This window comes from Hippopotamus amphibius, chromosome 4 (genome assembly GCF_030028045.1).
Source record: "Hippopotamus amphibius kiboko isolate mHipAmp2 chromosome 4, mHipAmp2.hap2, whole genome shotgun sequence".
Lineage (NCBI taxonomy): Eukaryota > Metazoa > Chordata > Mammalia > Artiodactyla > Hippopotamidae > Hippopotamus > Hippopotamus amphibius.
The window spans coordinates 14,938,179-14,963,043 of NC_080189.1; the positions used below are offsets into that span (position 1 = coordinate 14,938,179).

Consider the following 24,865-nt stretch of genomic DNA (forward strand, 5'->3'; position numbering starts at 1 on the left):
TCCCAACTGCATTAGTTTCCCACTGTTACTCTAACAAATAATCACAAACATAGTGGTTTAAAATAACACAATTTATTATCTTACAGTCATGGGGGCTGAAAATCCAAGATCAGTCTCACTAGTCTGAAGTTGAGGTGTCAGCAGCGCTGGTTCTTTCTGGAGGCTCCAGGAGAGGGTCCGCTTTTGGCCACATAACTCCAACCTCTGCTTCCAGTGATCACATCAGCTCCTCTGATTCTGACTCCTCCTGTATCCCTCTTATAAGGACCCTTGTGATTTTATTCAGGGTCCACCCGGATAATTCAGGAGACTCTCCTGATCTCAAGACCCTTAACCACATCCTCAGAGTCCCTTTTGCCATATAAAGTGGCATTCGCAGGTCCTGAAGAGTAGGATGTGGACATATTTGGAGGCCGTTATTCAGCTACCACACCAGCTTCTATTGTGTATAGATGCTGACTGTATTTTGGAGTGTGCTTGAAAAGAAGAAGTGTCTGGGTGGAGACTGTGAGGTTATCAGGGCTTCCTGTTTAGAGAGAACTGATGACCCAGCTGCTATGGGGTGGGAAGCAGGCCCACCCAGAGCTCCCACGGGACTCAGCCTCTGCCTAGAGGACCGCTGAGCCAGGCTTTGGGGGCCCTAGCACCTAAACAGCTGACAGATGAGTATTTTAAAGAAAAGACTACGCTTTAAAAACAATCATGTCATCCAGTTCTGGGTTATTATAGTATATAGAGTTAACTAACTTTTCCATTTTTATCCCAGCTTTTCAGGGCAGGAGAGTCAGTTGAGTCAGTAAATCTCAATTGGTAGTAAGAGGTTAATCTTCTAAATTCAGTCATTTGTAGAACATCTTTACAATTTTTGCCATATCTGCAAATCACCCAGGCTAGCACTTGCTTCCCACTTTCCTTTAAATAAATTTAAATAAAAGGAAACTTTATGTCATGACCCTAAATGAAAACCATTACCTCTTCCATAAAGAAAAACTAACAGTAAAAATAAACACTTTACAATGGGAAATTTTAAAACCTGGGAACTCCCTAAAATGATCTCACTGGCCACAGATGGTGCATAGGGTGCTGCTGGGAAGATGGGGCTCTCAAGACTGGTCCAGATGGGCCACACTTGTAAATGTGCTCTGTCAAGGTTGCCCTGGCTCAGCTAATAGTCTAACACCATGGCCAGAGAACGATGAAGGAACCTCAGTCCTTTCTCTGAGTACACATGGAGAATTAGATCTAATGAATCTTGTCCTGTATTTCATTTCCCAGAACTAAAGAGAGCTGGTCTGCATTTGACATGGATTTATTCCAAACTATGAGAGCAGTTTACCCTCACGAAGGGGAGTAGTCCCGGGAATGGCGTCCTTCATCACTGTTAGGGCTAATGGTAACCAACGTGTTAAAAGTGACATGTTACAAGAATCATCGGGTGGACACGTGTGCCTCCTACAAGCCAGGACATGCTGGGCGCCAGGGAAGCGGCAGGGGTTTGGCACTTACAGCCTAGTGGACCTGACACACATTCAATGGCTAATGACAACTGGTCACCTAAGCATTTACATTATGATGCTTGCAGCAAAGAAGCACCATGTCAGAGGATATGCCAGTTGAAATGTGTTTTGATCACTTAAGAGCACTTCTTCTGTCCAGCTATTGGATGGTACATCTGTGTTGCACTAGGCAAAAATGGCAAATGTTCCTAATGCTTATTATTTTCCGCCAAGTCTAGTTTTCAAAAAACAGGGCCCTCCAAAGCCTACCAATTTCTAAAAGTCCATTAAACTGAGGACAGAGGTGTCAAAGAAGATAAAAAAGAACTGTGTCACCCACAGCCGGCAAAGGTGCTGGAAGAGGCCGCTGCTTTGGGGGGTGGTGTCCCAGGAGGCCCCTGGGAAGAGGGAGCTCTGGGGGTTTGTGTGGAGGAAGCGCTGGGCACCCGCCTTAACGCTGAGTGTGCTTTGCTTTCTCAGGTGTGCCTTCCCGTGCCCAGCCCGACCCAAGAAAACCAGCTGACACCTTCTAGGGCCAAAGGCAGCAAGTGGCACAGAGTTGGAGATGGTGGTTAAGAAGGGAGGGGACTCAGAGTGAGAGCTCAGCCATGCCTCCACCTTTGCTCCCCAGTTCTCGCCGCTTCTCAAGGAAGGATTCTGGAAGGTGACTTGCCCTTTCGTGCCAGGGAGAATTAAAGAAGAATGATGAAGGTAGCACAAAAAGTAGTTTCACAATATGAATACACATGTGACCCATCTTTCTGTTTTAAAAATAGAGCAATAGGGCTTCCTAGGTGGCGCAGTGGTTGAGAATCCGCCTGCCAATGCAGGGGACACGGGTTCGATCCCTGCTCCAGGAAGATCCCACATGCTGCGGAGCAACTAAGCCCGTGTGCCACAACTATTGAGCCTGCACTTAAGAGCCCGTGAGCCACAACTATTGAGCCCATGTGCTGCAACTACTGAAGCCCACGTGCCTAGAGCCCGTGCTCCACAACAAGAGAAGCCACGGCAATGAGGAGCCCGAGTACCACAACAAAGAGTAGCCCCCACTCACTGCAACTAAAAAGAAAGCCCACGCATAGCAAATAAATAAATAAATAAATAAATAAATAAATAAATAAAATAGAGCAATTGAATTATGTGACAAGACCAGTTAAGTGGCTGATATTTATGAAACACTTCTGGATTTTTTTTTTTAAGTATTGGTTATTTGACTGAACTTAACTAGAATTCCCCCACCAGAAAAATCATGACATGTATAAATGCATCAGAAATATCTTCCCTGAAACCTGTCTTCTGGTGGTGGGGAGAGGGAAAAAAAAGTCATGACTTAGTGCATTAAAAAAATATTTATAGTAAATAATTTTAAATAATATTTTAACTTTTATATGCCTCTTTTTTTCTAGGCTTTGAATTCCTCACATGTCAGGAAACTGTTAGCTCAGACACAGCGTCCTACAGAAGCCCCTGCCTCATCCTGCTTGTCCCAGGAACTGGAGAATTTGGCTCTTGTGAGGGAAAAAGCAAGCCAAAGAATTTCTAACCAACTCCCTCCACACAAGAATTTTGCTTCTGTGAACTCTTCTGTGTTCCCCCAACGCTGAGTCCTGCAGCCCTGCCCTTGAGAAGGAGGCTCTCATCCCAGAACCACAGACAGCTTCTGGGTTCTAGAGACTCAGGTCACCCAAGATGCATTTTTGCAGAGACAGAGAAATAACTAGGTCATCCCAGCTCAGCAGGAGCATCGCCACGAGATAATTTAAAGTACTCTCACTCCTCCTGGACAGGTAAGGGTCCAGGCTGGAGCCCAAGTTCATTTCTATCTCTTCATCTGCCAATTATAGACTGGGCCTCACTGGTAATTGTGCTCTCAAGGTAATGGCTTGTTTAAGTAATTGACGATGTTTGTCCTCGCTGGGGAACCTTGCGCATCAAAAGATGTTGAGAAAGGCCAAACTCACCTAGAGTCTGAATTAATCACTTTGTCAAACACAACAAAGGCAGTCTTGCTTTGCTAATAATCCCAAATGAGGTAGCAACCCTCAGTTCAATAAGGAAACGATGGTGTCTTTAATTAATGTTTTAAAGAGCTCGGATTCGCTTTTTCACTCCTTTTATTTTTATGAGAATGTCGGGAAATGTGTGCAGAGTATTTTCCAAATTTCTCAAGTCCAAGAAGGGCAGGAGACTTGGCTTCACTGAAGTTCACAGAAAAGGATTTGAGGGCTTTAGTTGACCACAAGGTCAGCGTGTGTGCGCTGTGCCTGGGTCAGAGGAAGTGAGTCCCAGTGTGTGCTCCCCATGCAACCCTGCAGCCCTGGCACTTCCGCCTGTCCTCGGCTGGGCCCCTGAACCCCACCCTCCTTCCCCCAGCATCGCTGCCTCAGCCTTTCTGGACAGCACCTCAGAACCCAGCCACCCTCCAGCTGCCTTTCTGATCCAAATGGTCTCTCATAAGGTTCTTCACAGGCAGCTGAAGCTTCCCCAGCCTCCAGACAGGCCCTCACTCCCCTTGCCTCCTCTTCCCCACCCCCCAGAGCCCCAGGCCAGATCACGTGGGGCAGGTCAGAGACCTCGGGGCCTGCGTGTCCAGAACGGGAGGCTGGACACAGTGGTGTGTCGGTATGAGCCCAGCTGCACAGTCTTTAAAAGGCCTTGGACGACCTTAAGTCCACTTGGAAAGCCAATGAGAAGAATGAGGGGATGGGGTCTGGAAGTCGCTTATCTCAGGGCAGCGATACTTACAGAGTGTGGATACTGTGCAAATGGTGAGACACAGCCAACCCTCAGATACTGCATCCTACTGAAAACAAATGAGGGAGTGGGGAGGTTCCCCTTGGACTTGGGGAGACCCTGATACCTGCCTTCAGTGTACTTCTTATCTTACCTTTTGACTCCCCATAGCTTCTAAACTGTGTCGTTTTTTACTCTTCCCATCAACCCTCATCTGCAATCAATCACCATGTCCTGTCAATTCTACCTTCAAACCATCTCTCCAGTGAGGTCTCCTTACTTCTAACTGGCACCACCCTATATCAGGCCATCATTGTCTCTCCCTTGGGCATGGACTCTTCAACAGAGTCCTGAATTGGCCTCCCAACCTCCAGTTTCTTCCCTCCTCCACCAATCTGCAATCCATGCTAGTGCCAGAAGAATCTTGCTAATATGCAAATCTGATCATGTTGTGGACCAGTTCAGAATTCTTCACTGGCTACCTGTCACTCTTAGACCAACACTAAACTCCTTTATTTAGTGCCTAAGGTCTTTGATGATCTGGCCCCAGCCTGACTCCTCAGCCTCATTCCAAGTGATCTCTGTCCCCAAGCAATCTTTCATGACTTGGACATTTCTAATTATACCGACTTGTTTCACCCTTCAAGGCTCTTACCCATGCTCTTCTCTGGGGCCAGGACTGAGGTGATGCAAAAGAGGCATCTAGGATGCAAAATTTAAGGAGGCACTCACTCCCAGGGATGTGCAGGCACTGACCCTGCTCTTACATGACCCTGAGAGTGAGTGCCTCCTTACATCTCATGTCCCAGGTGCCTGCTTACCTCACCCTGGTCCCAGCACACTCTTCCCTGCCTGGTGTACCCACCCTTTTTCTCCACCTGACAAGTCCTGAATTCTTCAAGTCTCTGCTTGAGGGCTGCCTCCTCCAGGAGCCCACCCGGATTATCCTGGGCACACAGAGACATTCTCCTTGGCCACCAGCTCCCTCATGGTAGACGGATTGCAAACAAAGAGCAGGAGAACTCAGTATATTGTTTGTAGGAATATAATCCTGCCTCAGTTCATTATTTACTGTACCTGGTTCTGTTTCCATCATGTGGACTTAGTCATCTGTAGTTAATCCTTTTGTTTTTCTGCAGTCCTTAAAGAACCCTTTGGATATTGTGAAAGAGAGACATGTGCCTTGAGTGAACCCCAGGAGACCATTGCATTTGCGCCTGGAGAGGGCAGAGGGGGCTACTTTTGCCTCTGGTTCCTGCATAATAATAGCAAACAGTTACAGAATGTTTCCCTGGGCCGGGAGCCTTTCTGAGGGCTTCATACCTTAGCGCGCCTCTTCCTCTCCACGCTGCGTGTGGCAGGTGCTACTATGATCATCTTCGTTTTGCAGATGGGGAAACTGAGGCTCAGCGAGATTAAGTCCCTCATCCAAGGCTGCACAGCTAGTGAGTAGCGGAACTGACATTCAAACCCAGGCTGTCTGGCTCTGAGTCTGTGCCCTTAGCCAGCAGCCTCTGTGTCTCCCGTTTTACATTTGCAGAGCAGCAAATTGTCTAGAACTTGACCAATCTCCAAGACGGGGGGTGCAGGAAGCTTTGCTCACTTCCATGGAGGAAGGACTCTGATGCCCCTGTGAAAAGGCAGGTGCCATTCACAGGACTCTATTATCCCCTGGGATCAAATAATTGATCAGATTTGCCACTGAGTCAGCAGGGCCCCAAGACTTGAAATAAGGACAGGTCAATTTTAAGGGGAGACCTGGCCTGTGCAAAGAATAGTGGGGCTGTTTTTTGGCCTGTTGCGTTTCAATATCCCTGAGTAGCCATGGGTGGGATAAGGAGCACTGGGTGCTTCACTAGGTGCACAGAGCAGCCTAGCAAGCATTCAGAAAATATTTGCCAGTTGGATGTGAGGTGTGTCTTCATAAAGCCAGCCAATATTTCCAACTTTCTATTGCACTGTGACCTGCCCAATAGCCTGGAACAGGCCTAGGAAATCCCATCTGCCTCCCAGCTTGGCAGATGACTTAAAGAGCTTAGGCAGACAAAATAACAAAAGAATATTGTGCGTGTTTCAAAAATGTTTAGAATCCCATTGCACTTTGTTTGTTACTGTAATCCCCAAATCTTTGTGTTGGCCTGATTCTTGGCATACTCACTCATTGGCCTTTGATTACCTCATAGCGACAATGATCAACTGAAGATCCAGCTGGAAATTGTGTAAAACAAGGTCAAAAGGTGATACTCCAGTCTAAGGTCACCAAGATCTCAGTGCCTTTTTCTCAGTGATGTGGTTAGTTCTGGCTCTCACCCTCCCTGGGCTCTGGAGCAGATGCGCAGACCCACAGAACCTGCCTGACCATCTCCACATCTGACCCATCTGGATTTGGCCTCTTGCTTGCCTCCTGTGTTTTATAATGTTTCCCATTACAGTCCCTGGTCCCAGTCCCAGGCTCATCCTGGCCATTCCTATCTCATCACCTGTATTGGTTATCTAGTGCTGTGTAACAAATTACCCCCAATGCCTAAGTGGCTTAAGACAACAAATATTTATCATCTCACATGGTTTTCAAGGGTCAGGGATCTGGGAGTGTGTTACCTGGGCAGTTTGGGGTCAGGGTTTTTCACGAGGATACCGTCAAGCTGTCAGCTGAGGCGGCAGTGATCTAAAGTAATTGCCTGGGCTTAGAGAATCACATTCATGCCCACTTATGTAGCTGTTGAGAGGCTTCACCACGTGGGCCCTCAGTAGGGCTGCTCAACCTGGCAGCTGGCTTCCCCCTAAACAAGCAACCCAAGGGAGAGAGAGAGTCCAAGATGGAAGCCTCAGATCTTCATAACCTAATCTCAAAAGTGATATATTGTCACCTCTGCTGTATTCTGTCAGTCCTCCAACTGACCCTGGTACAATGGGGAGGGGACTACGCAAAGGTGTGAGTACTAGGGGACAGGGATCATTAGAGACTGTCTTGGAGACTGGCTACAACATCACTTATGCCCCAGCACAAACAAATTTAAAGTGCATCCTTCTTCCAAAGTTTCATCTTAGGTTTTTCAAGCTGGTTACTAAACCTTATGATGTCTGTAAGCTGTTTCCTCCTATGATGAGATGTAGTTGTTCCATTCTTCATTCCAGAAAGATGTTTTTAGTGCCTACTCTGTGCCAGATGCCATGGTGCATCCCCAAGGGAATAGATATCTACTTGGCTTTTACCAGAAAAGTAAAATCAGGGAAACTTCAAACTGAGGTGGAAACCATATGGCTAACAGCAGCTAACATTTACTAAGCAGGTGCTATGGGCCAGACATTGTACCAAATACTTTACAAACATGGTGACCTTTAATCTCCACCAACACCCTTATTATGTCCGTTATGTAGATGGGGAAACTGAGACTTAGAGACTGGCCCGAGGATCTGGCCCACTGGTCAGTGGCCAGCCCACAGCCCAGGCCTGGTCTCTCTGACTGAACAGCCTCAGCCTCTAGCCAGGCCTCTGACTGGTCTGTTCTGGCTCAGCAAGGCTGATGAGGGGAAGGAAACTGCAGTCATCTCCTAGGGCTGCCGTAACAAAGTACCACAAACTAGGGCCTTACAACAACAGAAACTTATTCTCTCACAGTTCTGGAGACCGGAAGTCTGATATTAAGATGGCGGCAAGGCCATGCTCACTCTGAGGCTCGAGGGAAGACCCTCCCTTGCTCTTCATAGTTTCCGGTGGTTGCCAGCTATCCTTGGAGTCCTGTGCAGACACATCACTCCAGTCTCAGCCTCCACCCTCACGTGGTGTTCTCCTTGTATGTCTGTGTCTTCACATCATCTTCACTCTGTGTGCCTCTGTGTCCAAATTCCCTCTTACAAGGACATCAGTCCTGGATTAGGACACACTCTCATTCAGCATGAACTTAACTTGGTGGCCCCTATAAAGACACTATTTCCAATTAAGGCCACATTCTGACACGCCTAGTGACCATGAATTTGGGTGGAGGGGACTACTCAACCTGGTACAAAGACTATCAGAGCTGTCACCAGCCCTGGAAAAGGCCAGCATGTGGATATGTGGATGGGGACAGGTTTTCCTGTCCACCCTGGGGCCAGAGGAGGTGACACAGAAAGAAACTGACTCTAATGAAAGAAAATGCTAATTGAAAAACATTTTTTTCCTGGCTCACTTTGAATGTTGGGCTTTGGGTTTGTTTGTTTTGTGGGAATCTTTGTCTATTGGAGTGTGGATTTTTCAGTATTTATTATTAGTGTGCTAACAATCTATATATATTTTAGTTGTTTGAGTCAGCATACCCTTTTTATAGCAAAAAAAGGAAATGAAATTTTATGGCTGATTTTGGATTACAAGAGTCCCTCCCTGTTGAGATTTACCAGCAACTTCCTAGAGGAGAATGTACAAAAGCATGTGACAGAGAGGAGCATGGAAGTGAGATAAAAATCTCTTTTTTTCTTTCAGAGCCCAAGTTCAGTTCACCTTATCCAACAGACCTTGTGAGCCTGGAACATACCCTTTCTCCTTTCAGCCTCTAGCCAGCACCAATGGGTAGTTTCTGGAAGGGCAAGTGATAATCCTAAAACATATTTTTCCTTTAATAGCTCAGTAGCGGCCCAGCACCCATGAGAATATTTATAGTAATCCTGGAGCTATTTATGTTTTTCAGCCATAGCCATGTCTTGGCATAACAGTATACATAAATGTACTGCCAAGTACAGAACAATGAATTTGTCCCAAACAATACAACTCACAACCTACAAGGATCCCCCCTGCTTGTTGTATTTCAGGGTATGGTGAACACACTAGGCTTTCTGCTTTCAGGCTTCCTCTGGTCTTTCTGGACTTTAGAAATGTTCCCTCTCAATCCTGCTTTTCCAGACTGGAGTTGGGTCCTTTATGTGGCAGCTGCTCTCTTCCCCACCCATCCCTGAATCAGTATTTACTCCTCTCAGGGTATATTGTAGCTCCATCATTGGTCAGTTCCTGATCTCTATCACCTATTCAGTTAGAAGTTCTTGGGTTCATCCCTAGGCTCAGCCCAGCTCCAAGCTGAGCCCACTTGAGCTCACAACCCTGCTTTAGCCCTCTTGGTGCTAGTTCCTCACTCCACGGCCAAGACCCACTGTGACTCACCATCTCGGTGTCTCAGCTGACAAACTTCCCATCAGTGTCTGTTCTTTCTTCAGAGATCACTGTTTTCATTTACAATACAAATCCAAACATCCATTAGCTTTACATTTTTGTTTTTTTCTCTTTGTTTTTATCTTTGTTCCTTCTTTTGTTTTGTCTAGTCACTCACGTCCTCTTTCTCCTTTGTCAGAGATCAGAAACCACACCTGTGATCTTCAAGCGTGTGGTAGATTGAATCATTCCTCCCAACTCTTCGTGACTCCCTTTATTAGAATTCTACATCACCAGCCTTTGTTCTGTGACTTGGAAGTACCTTCCACTGCAGTGGAGTCTTCCCCTGCATCAGTGCTAGGCTTGGGCATGTGGCTTGCTTTAACCAAAGGAATATGGGCAGAAGTGACATTAAGCCACTTTAAGGCTGAGCCCGCAAGAGACATTGCTTATTTCCTCTTGTGTTTCTTGCATGCCTGTGATCTATCAGGAGTAGAACTTTCCTGAAGTATCCTCTTTAGCCTGTACCCCATTACAAACCCATGTGGAGTAGATTTGAACCTCACCCACAGCCTGGAACAGAGCTACCCCAGCCAATACACAAACCATGAGAAAAATAAATGTTGTTTGCCAGTGAGTTTGGGGTGGTTTGTTACACAATGTTATTTCAGCAATAGCTGACTGATACAGGTCACTTCATTTAACGTCTCTGGACCTTCATTTCCTCTTCTGTAAAATGAGGCCACTGGAATATATGCAAGGTGCTTAGCCTTTTCTCTACCCCTGTACAACTGAGGGCCCTGCCATAAACCCAACAGTAAGAGACTAAGCATATCAGAGTCAAATGTTGCAAAGCACTAAAGAAAGAGAAGGAATGGGAAATGTGAATTCTGTTTAGGAACGAGGGACTTATTGGTGGCCTTGGAGAGAGTCCTTTCAGTGGGCAGTGGAGCAGAACCCCAACTGCAGGTCTGAGGGTACATGGGAAGTGAGAAAGTGAGCAAGCATGGGGTCTTGACTAGGCAGGGAAGGATGGGGTGGAGTGGTGAGGAGGGTGGAACACACAGTCAAAGAAGAGGTGGTTGTTGGTTGGCTGGCTTACTTGTATGCTTTAAGATGGGAGAGAACTGAACATGCAAAGAAACATTTCAGTATAATAATAAAGGGATAATGAAGGCAGGGGCTTAGACAAGAGTGTGCAGGAAACCAGAGGCCTGGTCTATGAGAGAGAGTGGAGTGAGAACTTACCAGAATTTATTTACTGATTTGCTATGCGCCATTTACACTTCAAGTTCTCAAACCCAAGGGCAAGGCAATTGTCAACCAATGAAACAATGGATATTCTTCTTTCCTTAGAGGTTCACCTAAAACTTCTTAGTTGCTAAATCCAATAGATATTTTTCAAACCTCATCTTTCTTGTTCAAGACCAAAAAGCTACCCAATGTATAAGCCCAAGATCATTCAAAATGAGGCCACGTGTTTGACATATGGCACTCTTCACTTTTCACTTCAGTGCGGTCTTGGAGATCATGTGAGAATTACAAATGATATTTAAAAAAATAAAATAAAATAAAAAACCACAATCTGTCTACCTAGCACCTATGCAATTACTGTTGAGTACAAGCCTACAGTTAATAATGGGGTAACAATAGCTAGCACATACTGAACATTACCATGCCCAGCACGGCTCCTAGTCTACTCACTTAATCCTTCCAATGTGCAATGAGGTGAGCACTGTTATTATCCCTATTTAAAACCAGGGGAACTGAGGCACAGCGACCTTACAGACTTCCTTAAGGTCACAGAGCTTGAACCCAGGCAATCAGGCTCCAAAGCCCAAGCTCTGGACCATTACGCACGTGGGGAAAGGCAGCCAAGAGTGAAGTGTTTTTAGTGTTTTTGTTTGTTTGTTTGTTTTGTTTTGTTTTTTAAAATATTTATTTATTTGGCTGCTCCAGGTCTTAGTTGTGGCATGCAGGATCTTCAGTTGTGGCATATGAACTCTTAGTTGTGGCATGTGGGATCTAGTTTCCTGAGCAGGGGTCGAACCCGGGCACCCTGCATTAGGAGTGTGGAGTCTTAGCCACTGGACCATCAGTGAAGTCCCATTTTTAGCGTGTTTTTAAAGGCAGTGTTGATGAACTAACATCAAGTAAAGTGCTTGAGAATAGTTTATTTTCTTAAATGGGTTCAACAGTGACCTTTGCACTAAGATTTTGTTTAGCAATCCTTCCCCCATAAATCGTGCAGAGATGAACTTCAACCCACAGCCCAGTCTTGCCTGAATTATGAAGACAAGATCTTTTATTGAGATCCAGAGTTCAATTCAGTGAAATTTCATTATATAACAAGTGGGGGTGACAGCTGGTTGCAGTGATATGCACCCAGAAATGAATGGAAATTCTCTATGAGGGTATTCATAGCAGCAAAGAACAGCTACCATGAATTTTTGTCTACATACGCCAAGCAGGTGCCACATGAACTTCTATATACTGTCCCTCTTAATTCAGCTTCAGAAAACAAGTAATTGAGTGCCTATTACCCAAGAGAAATGAGCAGGCACAGTGCTGGGCACTTAAGGGGAAAGCTGAGTAAGACCCAGTCCTGCTCACATTCTAACAGGGGAGCCAGGGAAGTGGTTCGAGAGAGGGAAGGTACCATGTGTGGTGGGGCCAAGACCACAGGGGATGCAGGGCTCTCACCGGCATGAAGGGGCGAAGAGCACCCCAGGACAGGGAAGGAAATTGACCGCAAACAGCGTGGTGTGGGGAAGAAACTGTGAGCACCAGACAGCAAAGTGCCTGGTGAGGAGGGGACTGTGTGGAAGTGGATGGGACCACGCCAGAGAGGCCCTCCTGTGCCAGCCGGGGAGACCAATTCCCCAGGTGGGGAGGGCCACAGGAGGATTTTCTGAAGGAGGAGTGAGATTCTGGTGTGTTCTTTGGGCTGCAGAGTTGGAGGACAAATTCGAGGGGCACAAGACAGGAGGTAGGGAAACCAGTTGGGTTTATTTCCAGCCAAGGGATGCTCTTGAAATCCCGAATTACAGGAGTAGAAGCGCAGAAAGAAGGGAAAGTAGAATTCAAGGACCACTTAGGAAACAAGACTGGGTTGACTGTGAGGGGTGAGGGAGAGCTGGCCTGGGGGGCTGGGTGGAAAGATGCCATGTGCTGAAAGCCAGGGACTGTCAGCTCTCTCTTCTCAGTGAGGAAACTGGCAAGGATGGAGTGACTTGCCCAAGGTCCTCCAGGGGAAAAAGTGTATCTGCCCTCGACTAGAAAGGCCTTGCTGCTTCCCACAATGCCATATTTCTCCTGAGAACTTCCCAATTACCTCCTTCTATCCTCCCTTATATCATGAGATGATGCTACCCATTTTGGTCACTTTCTGTGTACAGATGAGGTTGAAACCATTAAATGTTTAGTTGACTATTCTTTACAATGTTTACAGCCTGGGGTTCCCAGATGCCTATTGATTTGTGAAGGTAGGAAGGGGGTACATGAGATATTTTCAACATTTCAAAGAGCCTAAATGTAAATTGTGCCTTTATTGACAGTAAGATTGTGCAGCTTAACTAAAATGTCAAGTTTCTTTGCTTTGGAGTAGAATTATAACTTGGACACTAATGCTGGCTCTCTTATTGACCGCTGTTCTCACTGGCAGAACTTCCATCGGCTTGTCTTTGAATAATTAAAACGGGAAAATAAATCAATCATTACTTAAATATACGTCGTTGTTTAGATGATAGAACCCGGGACCTATGGGGAAGTAATACAAAGAGTAGACGTGGGTGATAAGTTTAGATAGCGTTGCTTTGAACGGTGGGGACCAGCGGTTGATAAAACAGTGAAGAAGTGTTTTTCCTTTGATGCCTCTGCTGGGGGCTGGATGCCTCCCCTCCCCCACTCTGTGGTCAGGATACTCTGCTCACACATCGAATGTTCTGTGCTCCCCACGTGCCTTGTCTTCTAAATGGCTGCGTCCTGCGTTCTGTCCCATCCCCTACTCTTGCATCAGAGCGTTGCTCTTTGCTTTCTAATGTGATGATTACTTTATCTATCTGAGTTCATGGGCATGTGATCCAGAGCCCATCCATGAGGTAGAACCAGCACATAGCCTAGAAAGCCTTCAGGCCTTCCGATGAGTGTATGAACTAAGAAGGAATTTATTTACTCTCTCAGCGACCCATGTGCAAGGCATCCTGCCGATGCTGAGAACGCGGTGCCACTAGTGTGCCAGCCGGAGGGAGACTGGTGCTTGCACACCCACGTGACAGCAGTCGTTTGGAAGCAGCACCATTGATTGTGATCATTACTGAGCAGCTACTATGCACAAGGCGCTCATTGGCTTAAGATTCAGCGCCTGCCCTCAGGGCCTTATCAGCGGGCTAGGAAATAGGACCCAGGCATGAACAGTAAAATAATACAGAGAGTGCCAAGACGGTGGTAGAGACAGAAAGCACTGCTGGAATTCCAAGGTAGCCGGGCTTGTTGAGGGCTGGCCTGGCCAAGGAGACCTTCAGGAAGAGCAACGTTCGGACAAGGTTTTGAGGGATGGGTAGGATTTCGTTTAAACAGAGAGGGGAGGGCATTTGGCACAGCAGGACTGTGACATGCAGAGCATAGAGAGAAGGGGCGGAGGAAGGAAACTCTGGGAGGATTTCAGAGCACCTGCCGGTCAGAGGGGAGCTCAGAGGGCAGAGGCAGCTGCTGGGTTTGGTGCCCGGTGCTGGCTCTCCCTGGAGGTCTGGGGAGGGTTTGGGAAACAGGGTTTTGCTTGAAGCCACTATTGGTAGAGTTTGGCCTTGCCATCATTTTCTGACACCATTTTCCCAGAAAACTTTGAGCAAAAATAAACCATCCTCTTTCTGGGACCTTGTTCAGAAATTGCCGTCTATTGAGGCGAAACCTAAGAAATATAGCTTTGCAAGGACACCCAGAAGTTTAGGATGGCCCCACAGGGTAGCCCAGTCCCAGGCTCTGCCCGGCATTGGGCAAAGGCACCTGAGACAGCGGGGCTCCGGGGGTCTCCTCACTCAGCAGACGTTCCTTCCTCCCCCAACCCCTGGGACATTGTGCAGCATCATATATTTCTAGCAAACCAGGGACAAGGTGGTGCTTGATCACTGAAGCACCAGTCCACAGCAGGGTGAGACCTGTCCCCATCCCTGCTCTCCCCAAAGTCTTGCCCCCTTGTCCAGACGTACATCATTTTTACAAGCAGAAATAAGGTCCTGCCATGCCGCTCAGGTTCCCAAAGATGAGGCCCTTGCCCTCAATGGCAAATGACAGCCTATTTAGTTTCATGGTATTCGGCGGTGGAGGGGAGAGAACATTCAGTAGCTTTATTTCTAGAAGAACCACTGTCCTCCCAGGAGAGCAGCACCAAACATTTACTCAAACAGCTCAGTAAGGCACCAACATAAATCGATGGTCTGCTTTGTTTGTAGGATGAGTGAGATTCTTCTTTCATCTCTGCCCAGAGTTGATGCTACCAATTCCAGAAGCCTGAATCCCTTACAAGAAAAGAGGAGGTATGACCAAAAGTGTTAAGATTATTGCTGTTGTTTTCTTTCAAGCAAAACTAAACGAAACTAAGAGCAACTCATATGCCCAATGACTATGGCCCAACAGAATCCCATTTCTGGCTTCCAGAAATGGCTCATAAACGTCTCAGTAAAGAACAACAAGCTTTCTTGTTTTATTATCACATTTTGTTTTGGATTAAAAATAATATCACTCAGTCTAATCACCTTGTTGCCAAAATTTGAGCTGTTTCCCAAAAATCAATTTTTTCTCAACTAAGACGATGATTTGTTGCCTTGAGGTTGGTCAAAAGACTGCATTCACACACCGAGGACTGTTCCCAAAGAAAAGCACTAAGAGTGTGTTTTCTGACATGGCATATCTGCAGTAAGGATTTAGCCTATCAGGAAAATGCCTCTGAAGGTCATAATATTCATTTGGCTGTATAAGTTCTGGTGTGTATGCTAAAATAATCAGTCACCTTACTTTATAGTCACACCTCGTACTCTCGTTCTGGAAAATCAATAAAGCGAGAAGAAGGCTGGGGATATTGTGTATAACTATTTAAAAGAGAGAAAACAAAAAATAATATTCTGTGAAAATGGTCCTCGAGGAAACACAGACCTAGTTTTCATAAGCGGGCTCAATTTTATCTCCAAGCTCATCACTGAATTATTAAACCCAAGTACCCATCATATCCTAGACAAAATCACAAAAAATAAAAACAGGAAATAGCAGGCATCCTTCTCTAGATGCTCTCAGGCACTGGAAATTATCCACGGCCTTTAAAATGTATTTCTAAAATATGTCCATTATTCACACTCTGAATCGTTTGTTCTACCAAATGTTACAAACCCCGATGTGGCCTTCACCTGGGATACTTGCCCACATTAAATGTCCACCCTCATCTTCTCTGCTAATCCTTCCCTCCATGTCAAGACCTAGCCCAAGACCTTTCTGCTTTCCAAAGCCACCTGTGACTGGCTGGCAACACGGAAAGGCTGAAGGAGTACAGTTGGAAGGCGAGAAGTGAGAATCATACACGAAGCTAAAAGGCCCCAAAACGCGGCTTCCTGAGAGGATTTCCCGGCTCCTGGGACTCTCAGCACCATAGGAACTGGCACTGAGGAAGAGTAGGTGTCCAGATGGGAGAGGGGGCAGTCACTAGCGGACCCATTGGGTCTTATCTGACTTGTTTTTCAGCAGCAGCAGCAGCAGCAGCAGCTGGGTTCAGCACAGACCAGCCCAAGCAAGACCATCCACAGATGAAGCAGTCATGGGGTAAGTCTAGAAGGTACTGGGTGGCCTTTCATTTTGTTCATTGATTCCTTTGCTGTGCAGAAGATTTTAGTTTGATGTAGTCCCACTAATTTATTTGTGCTTTTGTTGCCTGGGCTTTTAGTGTCATGTCCAAAAAAATCATTGCCAAGACCAATGTCATGGGGCTTTTTCTGTATGTTTTCTTCTAGGAGTTTTACAGTTTCAGGCCTTACATTTAAGTTGTTAGTCCAATTTGAGGTTTTGATTGTTTATTGAGTTTTTTTTTTTTTTTTTACAACTTACACATACTTTTTTTTACTTGATTGAAAACCTTCTTATGGTATATAAAATGATTTCTGTAGTTGATCTCAGCTTTGTTCACATTGAAGTGAGTTGTATCTGGGTTTTCTATGCTCAAGACTGTTCAAGTGCTGTAGATGCTGCCATTGGTTTGTTTTCTTTCAGAATCAAGGTGGGTATTTTCATAAAAAATCTTGTTTTTAATTCCTTCTCTGGCAAGTCTTTCCTGGATTCTTAGCTTTGCATAATTATATCTACAATGGAACCAGCATCCTAAAGTCACCAAGATAAATCCTCCTACTCCAACATCCCATGATCTTCTAATTCTACCAGTTAACAAAAAATGTCCAAGGCCAGTCACAACAGATCCTAATGAACCATATAATATTGAATCCCATGCACAGGGAATGTTTTCAACATCTAAAATTCCTAGGAGCTTAAAGGACTTCCCCTTCCCAGGCTCCCATGGCTCTAGCGTAGCTGCCATGGGGACAATCGGTGCCTCCACCCTGCCCTGCCACTTCCAAGGGCTGCAGGTGAATGGGTGCCCCTCCAATTCAAGTTTGTTTGTTTGTTTATTTATGGTATAAGATAAGGGTCCAATTTCATTGTCCTGCATATGATTATCTAGTTTTTCCCAACATCATTTTATTGAAGAGGCTATCCTTTCCCCATTGTGTATTTTTGACTCCTTTGTCAAAAATTAGTTGGCCATTTGTTTCTGGATGTTCTATTCTGTTCCATTGGTCTATGTGTCTGTCTTTATTCCAGAACCATACTGTTTTGACTACTGTAACTTTGAAATGTAGTTTGAAATCAGGAATTGTGATGGGGAACTCCCTGGTGGTCCAGTGGTTAGGACTCTGTGCTTCCACTGCAGGGAACACAGGTTCAGTCCCCCTGGTTGGGAACTAATATCCCACAAGCTGTACAGTCAAAGAAAGAAAGAAAGAAAAAAGGAATTGTGATGCCTCCAAATTTGTTCTTCTTTCTCAAGATTGCTTTGACTATTCAGTCTTTTGTGGATCCGTACAAATTTTAGGATTTTTTCCTATTTCTGTGGAAAATGCCATTGGAATTTTGATAGGGATTGCATTGACTCTGTAGATCACTTTGGGTAGTATGAACATTTTAACAATATTAATTCTTCCCGTGCATAAACACGGAATATCTTTCCATGTATTTTGTGGCTTTTTCTTTTTTTTTTTTTCCGTCAATATTGTATAATTTCCAGTGTATAGATCTTTTACCTCCTTAGTTAAATTTATCCTTAAATATTTTATTCTCTTTGATGCTATTATAAATGGGATTGATTTCTTTTTCAGATAGTTTGTTGTTAGTATGTAGAAATGCAATGGATTTTTTAAGTCAATTTTGTATCCTGCAACTTTAATGAATTCATTAATTAGTTTTAACACTTTTTTTGTGAGTCCTTAGGATTTTGTATATATAAGATCATATGCTCTGCAAACAGAGATAGTTTTACTTCTTCCTTTCCAATTTGGATGCCCATTATTTCCTTTTCTTGTCTAATTGCTCTGGGTAGGACTTCTAGCATTATGCTGAATGAAAGTGGCAAGAGTGGGCATTTTTGTCTTGTTCTGGATCTTAGAGAAAAAACTCTCAGCTCCTCAGTGTTGAGTATGATGTTAGCTGTGAGTTTGTCATATACTATGACCTTTGAGGTGCATTCCTTCTATACCTAGTTTGTTGAGAGTTTTTCTCATGAAAGGAAGTCGAATTTCGTCAAATGCTTTTCCTGTGTGTATTGACATAATTATAGGATTTTTTATCCTTCATTATGTTAATGTGGTGTATCACATTTATTGACTTGTGTATATTGAACCATCTTATATGCCAGAGAGCAGTGTTTTTTTTCTTTTAGTTATGGTCTGGGATTAGATGTAGGTCTAGAATTAGAATCCAGTTTTTCCACATGTAAAGCAAGCTCTCTGAGAAAGAAACTTCCAGGTACAGGGATGGACTTTTTCATTGTAGTCTTAAGTCTTGATAATCACCACGCACAATTTAATTTAACTTGATCTTGGAATGAGACTTGATCAGAACACTAACTTACCCTGATTCCTATTTTAATGTGCATTTGATTTATACCTCTGGGTCTTGAGCTCCTGAGATTTAAATGCAGCTTGGCATTAAAAGCCCTTCCACCTTCCCAAGACAACTCTTCTCAGTTTCCACCATATTTATATATTGACTGTTTAGCTACTTAATGCAATAACCATGGTTTACTTTTCTCATCAGCCAAGAAGATCCCTGATTACTCCAAACTCCCCTGTGCATTCTACTCTGCTGTAGAAATAGTGAGATTACCGTCTCAAAACCTCCATGCCTGAACCATAAGACTGCATTCCTCTTTGCCACTAGAGTGGAGCAATTTCCTACTCTTCTTAGTAAAACTTCTCTTTTTTTTTGCTCAGTAATTGATATTCATTTAAAAAACAAGGAAGAAGGAGAAAGAGTAAAGGAAGAAAAAAATCCCCCCTAACCCTACCACTATTAATATTTGGCCTATTTCCTTACATTTTTTCTCTCTTTTTTTTTTTTCTGGGTTCATGATTTTTTTTATTCTGATATAATTCAAGTCATAAAATTCATCCTTTTAAAGTATGGGATTCAGTGATTTTAGTATATTCATGAAGTCGTGTAACCATCAACATTAGCTAATTTCGGAACATTTTCATCACCCCCAAAAGAAACCCCATACCTAGCAGCAGCCACTCGCTTCTCCACTCCTCCAGCCCTTGACAACCACTAATCCACTTTCTGTCTGTGTGGATGGGGCAGATGAATTTGTACATAATTAAGTAGGGAGTCCTCACATTCTTTCTTAATAAAGAAATCCCCATCTTACCAAAAGCTGCCAGTTCATAAGGATGCTTGAAAGTTTAAATATGCTATACTTAAGATTGCTTCTAGCACTATTCAACTCACACAACTTACTTCTTGGACATCAAATTTCTTCCGGAAGTCAGCATTTCCAACAATTTTATACAGAAAAATGAGTTTTAAAAATGTTATGTCACGTGTTTTAATCACCTTCACATGTGCTTCATGAGCTTTTAGCTAATATTGGGTTGGCCAAAAAGTTTGTTCAGGTTTTTCCATAACAGCTTATGGGAAACCCGGAATGAACAAACTTTTTGGCCAATCCAATATATTCTACATACCCAGCTCCCTCTCCTGCCCCAGTGGAACAGTCCTGATCTCCTTAGAATCCCGTGCACACTGCTTAGCCTCGTAACTGTCAATTTAAATGACTGTCATAGAAAAATTGTGCCAAATTCAGGTTGGGGAAAACTATGTTTTGATTAGTCTCTTTTTAAATGCAATTGTCTCTTTCATCGTCTTTCTAAATTCACACATACACTTAATAATTAAGATGTGTTTATTAAGTACATGTGATGGTCTTGCTCTGCAAGGTGAGTGGAGATCCAAAAACAGCGCACCTATGACAATTAGAAATGTGGACACCAAGTTGGTCCAAACTGAAAAAAAGATAGGCTGTCAGGAAAAGGGTGATGCACATGGGCAGAAGAATTAAGATCTGTGTTGAGCTGTGAAGCCTAAGAGAAGAACCAGCAAGAAAAATATCTGCAGATGGGAATTCCCTGGAAGTCCAGTGGTTAGGACTCACACTTTCACTGCAGTGGCCCGGGTTCAATCCCTGGTCAGGGAACTAAGCCACGTGGCGCAGCCAAAAAAAAGAAAAGAAAGGAAAAATACCAGTGGTGATTAGAGCCAACATTTATTAGGCACCAACTGCATGTGGGAGGGGTGGAGATGAGAGGGATGAAGGAAGCAGCAGTGAGTGGGGCTTGCCAGTGTCTTGGGCAAACAGGAGAAGCTTCCCTGAGGAGGTACCCCTGAGCTCCTCGAAGGAAGGAGAGGAGGAAGGGGATTCTAAGTGTGGAGACCAGCACGGATGCCTGCAGCAGTGTGACAGCTCACAGAACCACCAAGCCCACAGGATGGGGTCAGGGCCTGCGGGACGAACCTGCTGAAAGAGACAGAGACCAAACCCTACGTCCTGGGTGCTGGGCTGATGAATATCTACTTCACTTTACCCACATTAAATCAGGTGCTAGAAGAAGATCTGCACCATGGACGGAAGTTTCCAGAACTGCAAGGCGGTTTGGGACCCCACCCTTGCCTTGAAAGAACTCCCAGGCTGTTTGAGGAGGCGAGAAGTGGTCCTCCTCATTTACCTTCCCAGAGTTGAGGCTCTCGTTGCATGCTCGCCTGGTCCAAAGGCAGGGGCAACTCTTAAAGGAAAGCCTAAGGAGTTTAAGTATTCAGGACAGCACCCTCCACAAGAGCTCCTCGGGGGCCAGATGGCTATGAGGGTCTCTGCACCCCCAGCTCTCCCTGAGCGCCCCACTCTCTCCCACATGCACCCTGTCAAAAAAATAAAGCGGGAGGGGGGCCCTGCCACATTCAAGCTGATGTCAGTTGCTCAGAGGCTACCTGGAGTCTAGCCTGGAAGAGGAGGGTTGAGAGCCCAAGGATGGTGACCTTGAGCTGATCAAGAGAGAAACCCAAGAGCACCAGAGCCACGGCCACGGCCATAGCCTCTTTCTGCTGCCTCCTCCTCCTCAGTGTTATCCTCTCCAGACACCAAGCTTACCCAGAACCTCAACGCCTCCCCCACCCTGGGCATATGATCCAGGCCTCCTGTTTCCTGACCTTGTACCAGGGCCTCACACCATGCCTGGCACACATTAACAAAGCAATAAATATTTTTGCGAGAACAAATAGAAGTCGGCCCTCACTTCCTACTCACCACCTCTGCTTCATGGCTCTCTAATCCGTGTCTTTGACCTAGGTTATTAGCATGGTCCCAGAACAGATTACAAATGCACAACTGCCTTGCTCAATGGTACGGTGTTATTGGTCTTGACTCTGATCTACGCTGATTAGAAACATCCAGTTACAGCAGCTTATCAGTCCGAACACATGCCCCTTTTCATGACTAGACTGCAATTCATTCATCCCTTCATCAGATATTTATCGAGGCTGTACTATATATCAGGCACTGAGCTGGAAATTAAGACCACAGAAATTAAAAAGACCCAATAAAGACAGAAACAGAAGTGTCGTGAAGTATACAATAGAAACACTGATGCTGTGAGACCACCTGGAGACCTCAGGTGGGACACACTTTGAGAATCACAGTCAGATCACTACTGTTGATGAGAAATTAATATTAATAAGCATATTAATGAGAAATTTCAAATACACCTGAAGCGCTAAAGACTTATTTTCCTCTGCGTTTGTTACATAAATGATAGTTGATGATAGTGGCGGACGTTTACTGAGCACCCACTACGTGTCAGGCACTGCGCTAAGTGCGTCTCTGAACAGAAACACCTTGAGCTGGATGAGTGGAGTGGGGTGGGGGAGTGGGGTACCACTGGCTCCTGGGTTTGCATGTGGCTGATTTCAAGGCAAGATAAGTCACACTGAGAAAAGTTCAAAAGATAATTACACCAGTTAGAAAGCAGAACAGCACTGGGACTGAAGCTGGGTTTCAGAGCCAATTTCCAAGAAGTAATTTCATCATCACAGAACATCAAACGCGAATTCCATTTTCAGCTATGCAAATTCCAAAAGAATAATACCTCACATTTGCATAATGCTTGATGCTTTTCAAAGTGCTTTCCCAGTTATTAATCTAGAGGAGGCTTTATTACTACCAGAAACATAAATTGAAATTCCGTTCAAACTCAAGTTCTCCATTATTTTTTCCACTTTCCCCTCAAAAACCAGAGCCGCCTAAGTCCAGGTGCTTTTGATGGAGTGGGTAACTTTAATAAGTTTCACCAACAGGGTGCATGGGCATAAATGGATAATATTGTGGGGCTTTCCATCCAGCCTTTGATTGAGCCAGACTTTGGAAAACCTTCAGTTGAATTAACAAAATCATAGGGAGTTACTCCCAGTTTAAATTTGAAATTCTCCCAGGGTCTCAGACTTTGCGGCATTGCACACACTACTTTCGTGAGAATCCATTCCCTTCTATCAAATATTAGAAAACGAGGAAATTAGTTCCACCACTTTGCCCGTAAACCTACAGAAATCACTGTCAATGACTTTCTGCGAAGTGGCCCACATTGCCAGACAGTTCCTGTATCTTTTTTTGTTTTCAACGTCCTCAGAACGAAGAGGCTGGATCCACTGTAAATCCAACCTGGAGAGAGGATCTTAGGACGGGGGTGCAGGGAAATACTTCTCCCCAAACCCTTCCAATTTGTTGCTTTTTCCATCTCTTTCAAACTTAATTATGTGTAGCGTTCTTAGCCACTGAATCACCAGTCTTTCCTGACACCTCCATCTCGTGCATTTGAGCAAAAGATTAACCTGGCTGTTTGCTTTTAATTCTGAAGCTGTGTTAATACTCAACTCCCTCTAGATTAGAGGGGAAGAAAAACACACTCCCACATACCCGACCCTGGCTCCAGCAGGCTCCACGGCTGCTATTTCTGACAATGTCACGGTCGTTGGAACATGCTGGCTGCACTTACCACTTCAGGAGAGCCAAGAGGACCACGGACAGGGCCACCGTCACCATGGGGCCATTGGCTTCCAGTCTGAGGAACTCCAAGACTTCCATTGTTCCTCAGGGAGCCGAGAGGGATGGTACTCTAGAGGAGAGAGGGAGGCTGGTCCCCCTGCTGTTACAGGAACCACGATCTGCAGATGGAAAACGTAGGCAACCCGGAAAACATCACATCAAGTGGGTCCCCGAAATGTGCTCTTTCTCAGACACATCTCCTTATAAAGAGGAAGGAAGAGGAGGGGAAAACAAAGGGTTTCAGTGTGAGGCAATGAATCAGCAACTTTATTTTCTTAATGAATATACAGTCAATAAACATTTATGTTAACTTCCCCAGGAAGCAGCAGCAGAGCTGGCCCCATGGTTGCAACCATAGATTTCTACTGTGACAAGTAGTCCTTAAAGAAAGACACCTCTTTTAAAAAATTAATTTGTACTTAAAGGATGATGTGGGTCAGGAGACTGAATGGGTCAGGAGACTGAATGTCCCAGAAAAATTTGAGGCCAGACATCAGCCTGATGAAAAATGCTGGCCGCATTTAGGACATCCATCCCACTGAGTTCATTATTTCCTGGGATCCACTGACCCCTGTGGGTTCAGAGGGGCCCCTGGTGGCTGCCTTTTGGGACAGACGGAAGATCTTGCCTCAGGTCAGCCCTCTCATCATGAGTTGGAGGATTTCTTAAATGCCTAACAGCATAGCCGAGGCTCCTGTATGGGTCCTTTGTTCCAGCTCTGAGTTTATCTAACTAAGGTAGGCAAATGATTTCTTGCTTATCAGTCAGCGTATGAGAGCTTTAGTAACGAGAAGGGTGTATCAGGGAGGAAATCATTCCTTACCTTGACACGCGTTTGTTCGTTCACCCCGTACGGGGGCCCAGGCTCTGTGCTGAATTTACAGTGTTTGGAAAATAGAAGTACTGGACCCCGGAGAATTTTCTCTGGGGGGAGACAGACAGTAAACAGGTAGACAAAGAGATAAGTAACGGCAAGTTGAGAAGAGTGCTGTGAAGGCCGTGAACACGGGCCTGTGACTGGGAAGAACTGGAATAAGCCATCCAGAGAGTGTGGGGCACATCTGTCTGAGGAGAGCCTGCAGCTGAGAGCCTCAGGTGACGAGGAGACCCGGCAGGTAGAGAGCCACACGCAAAGCCTTCGGGCCCGAAAGGGTGACAAGATAAAGCCTCTAAGGTGGGAAAGAAGCCCCCGTGTTGTGGGAACTGGAGAGGGGCCAGCGGACCAGCTTGGGGAGCAGCTGGGGGAGGTGGAGACATTGACAGAGGCCAGAAGCTCAGAGCTACGGTGAGAAGCCTGGGCTTCATTTGATGTGCTGCGTATCGATTTAACGTGGCCATATTTCTGTTTGTTAGAGTTGTTCTGGCTGCACGTGAAGAATTCATGGAAGGAAAAGGAGGGAGGCCGTTTGGCAGACTATCTCGTTCATCCCGAGATGAGGCTGCTCAGACTAGAGTAGGGATCGGAGGCAGAGAGAAGTAGGTGAATTTGAAATCTATTCTGAGGGTCGACTCTGCAGAATTTCCTGGTGGATTGGATGCAGAAGGGTGGGGAAGGAGGCAGCACATCTGACCCGCAGGTTCCTGACGTGAGGGAGCGCCAGGCACTGAGATGAGGAAGGCTGGGAGATGATGGGGTGTTGTCGGGACGATCAAAAGTTGGGTTTTGGTCCTGTTGAGTTTGAGATGCCTGAGAGCCATCAGAGTGGAGCTGTCAAGTCAGAGAGGACTCTCGGCTGGAAATATAAATAATAATAATAATAATGACAATTGCATTTATAGAGTACTTACTGTGTGCTAGTTACTACTCTAAGAACATTCAGATATGTTAGCTCATTT

At 45.2% G+C, this 24,865-nt stretch overlaps 1 protein-coding gene and 1 pseudogene across 2 annotated transcripts in view; both read right to left on the reverse strand.

The window, feature by feature from the left end:
• TBXAS1 (thromboxane A synthase 1) overlaps positions 1-23,208 on the reverse strand; it is a 160,223-nt gene extending 137,015 nt beyond the window's left edge. Inside the window, exon 1 of one of the 2 annotated variants that reach the window (XM_057732880.1) lies at positions 22,980-23,208. In XM_057732880.1, the coding sequence (XP_057588863.1) occupies positions 22,980-23,068 (89 nt within the window). In that variant the 5' untranslated portion in view covers positions 23,069-23,208. The remainder of the gene's footprint in view (positions 1-22,979) is intronic. The other variant, XM_057732882.1, reaches the window with a different exon arrangement.
• On the reverse strand, positions 16,650-16,950 carry LOC130852145 (cytochrome c oxidase assembly protein COX20, mitochondrial-like; annotated as a pseudogene).
• Positions 23,209-24,865: the final 1,657 nt, after the last annotated feature.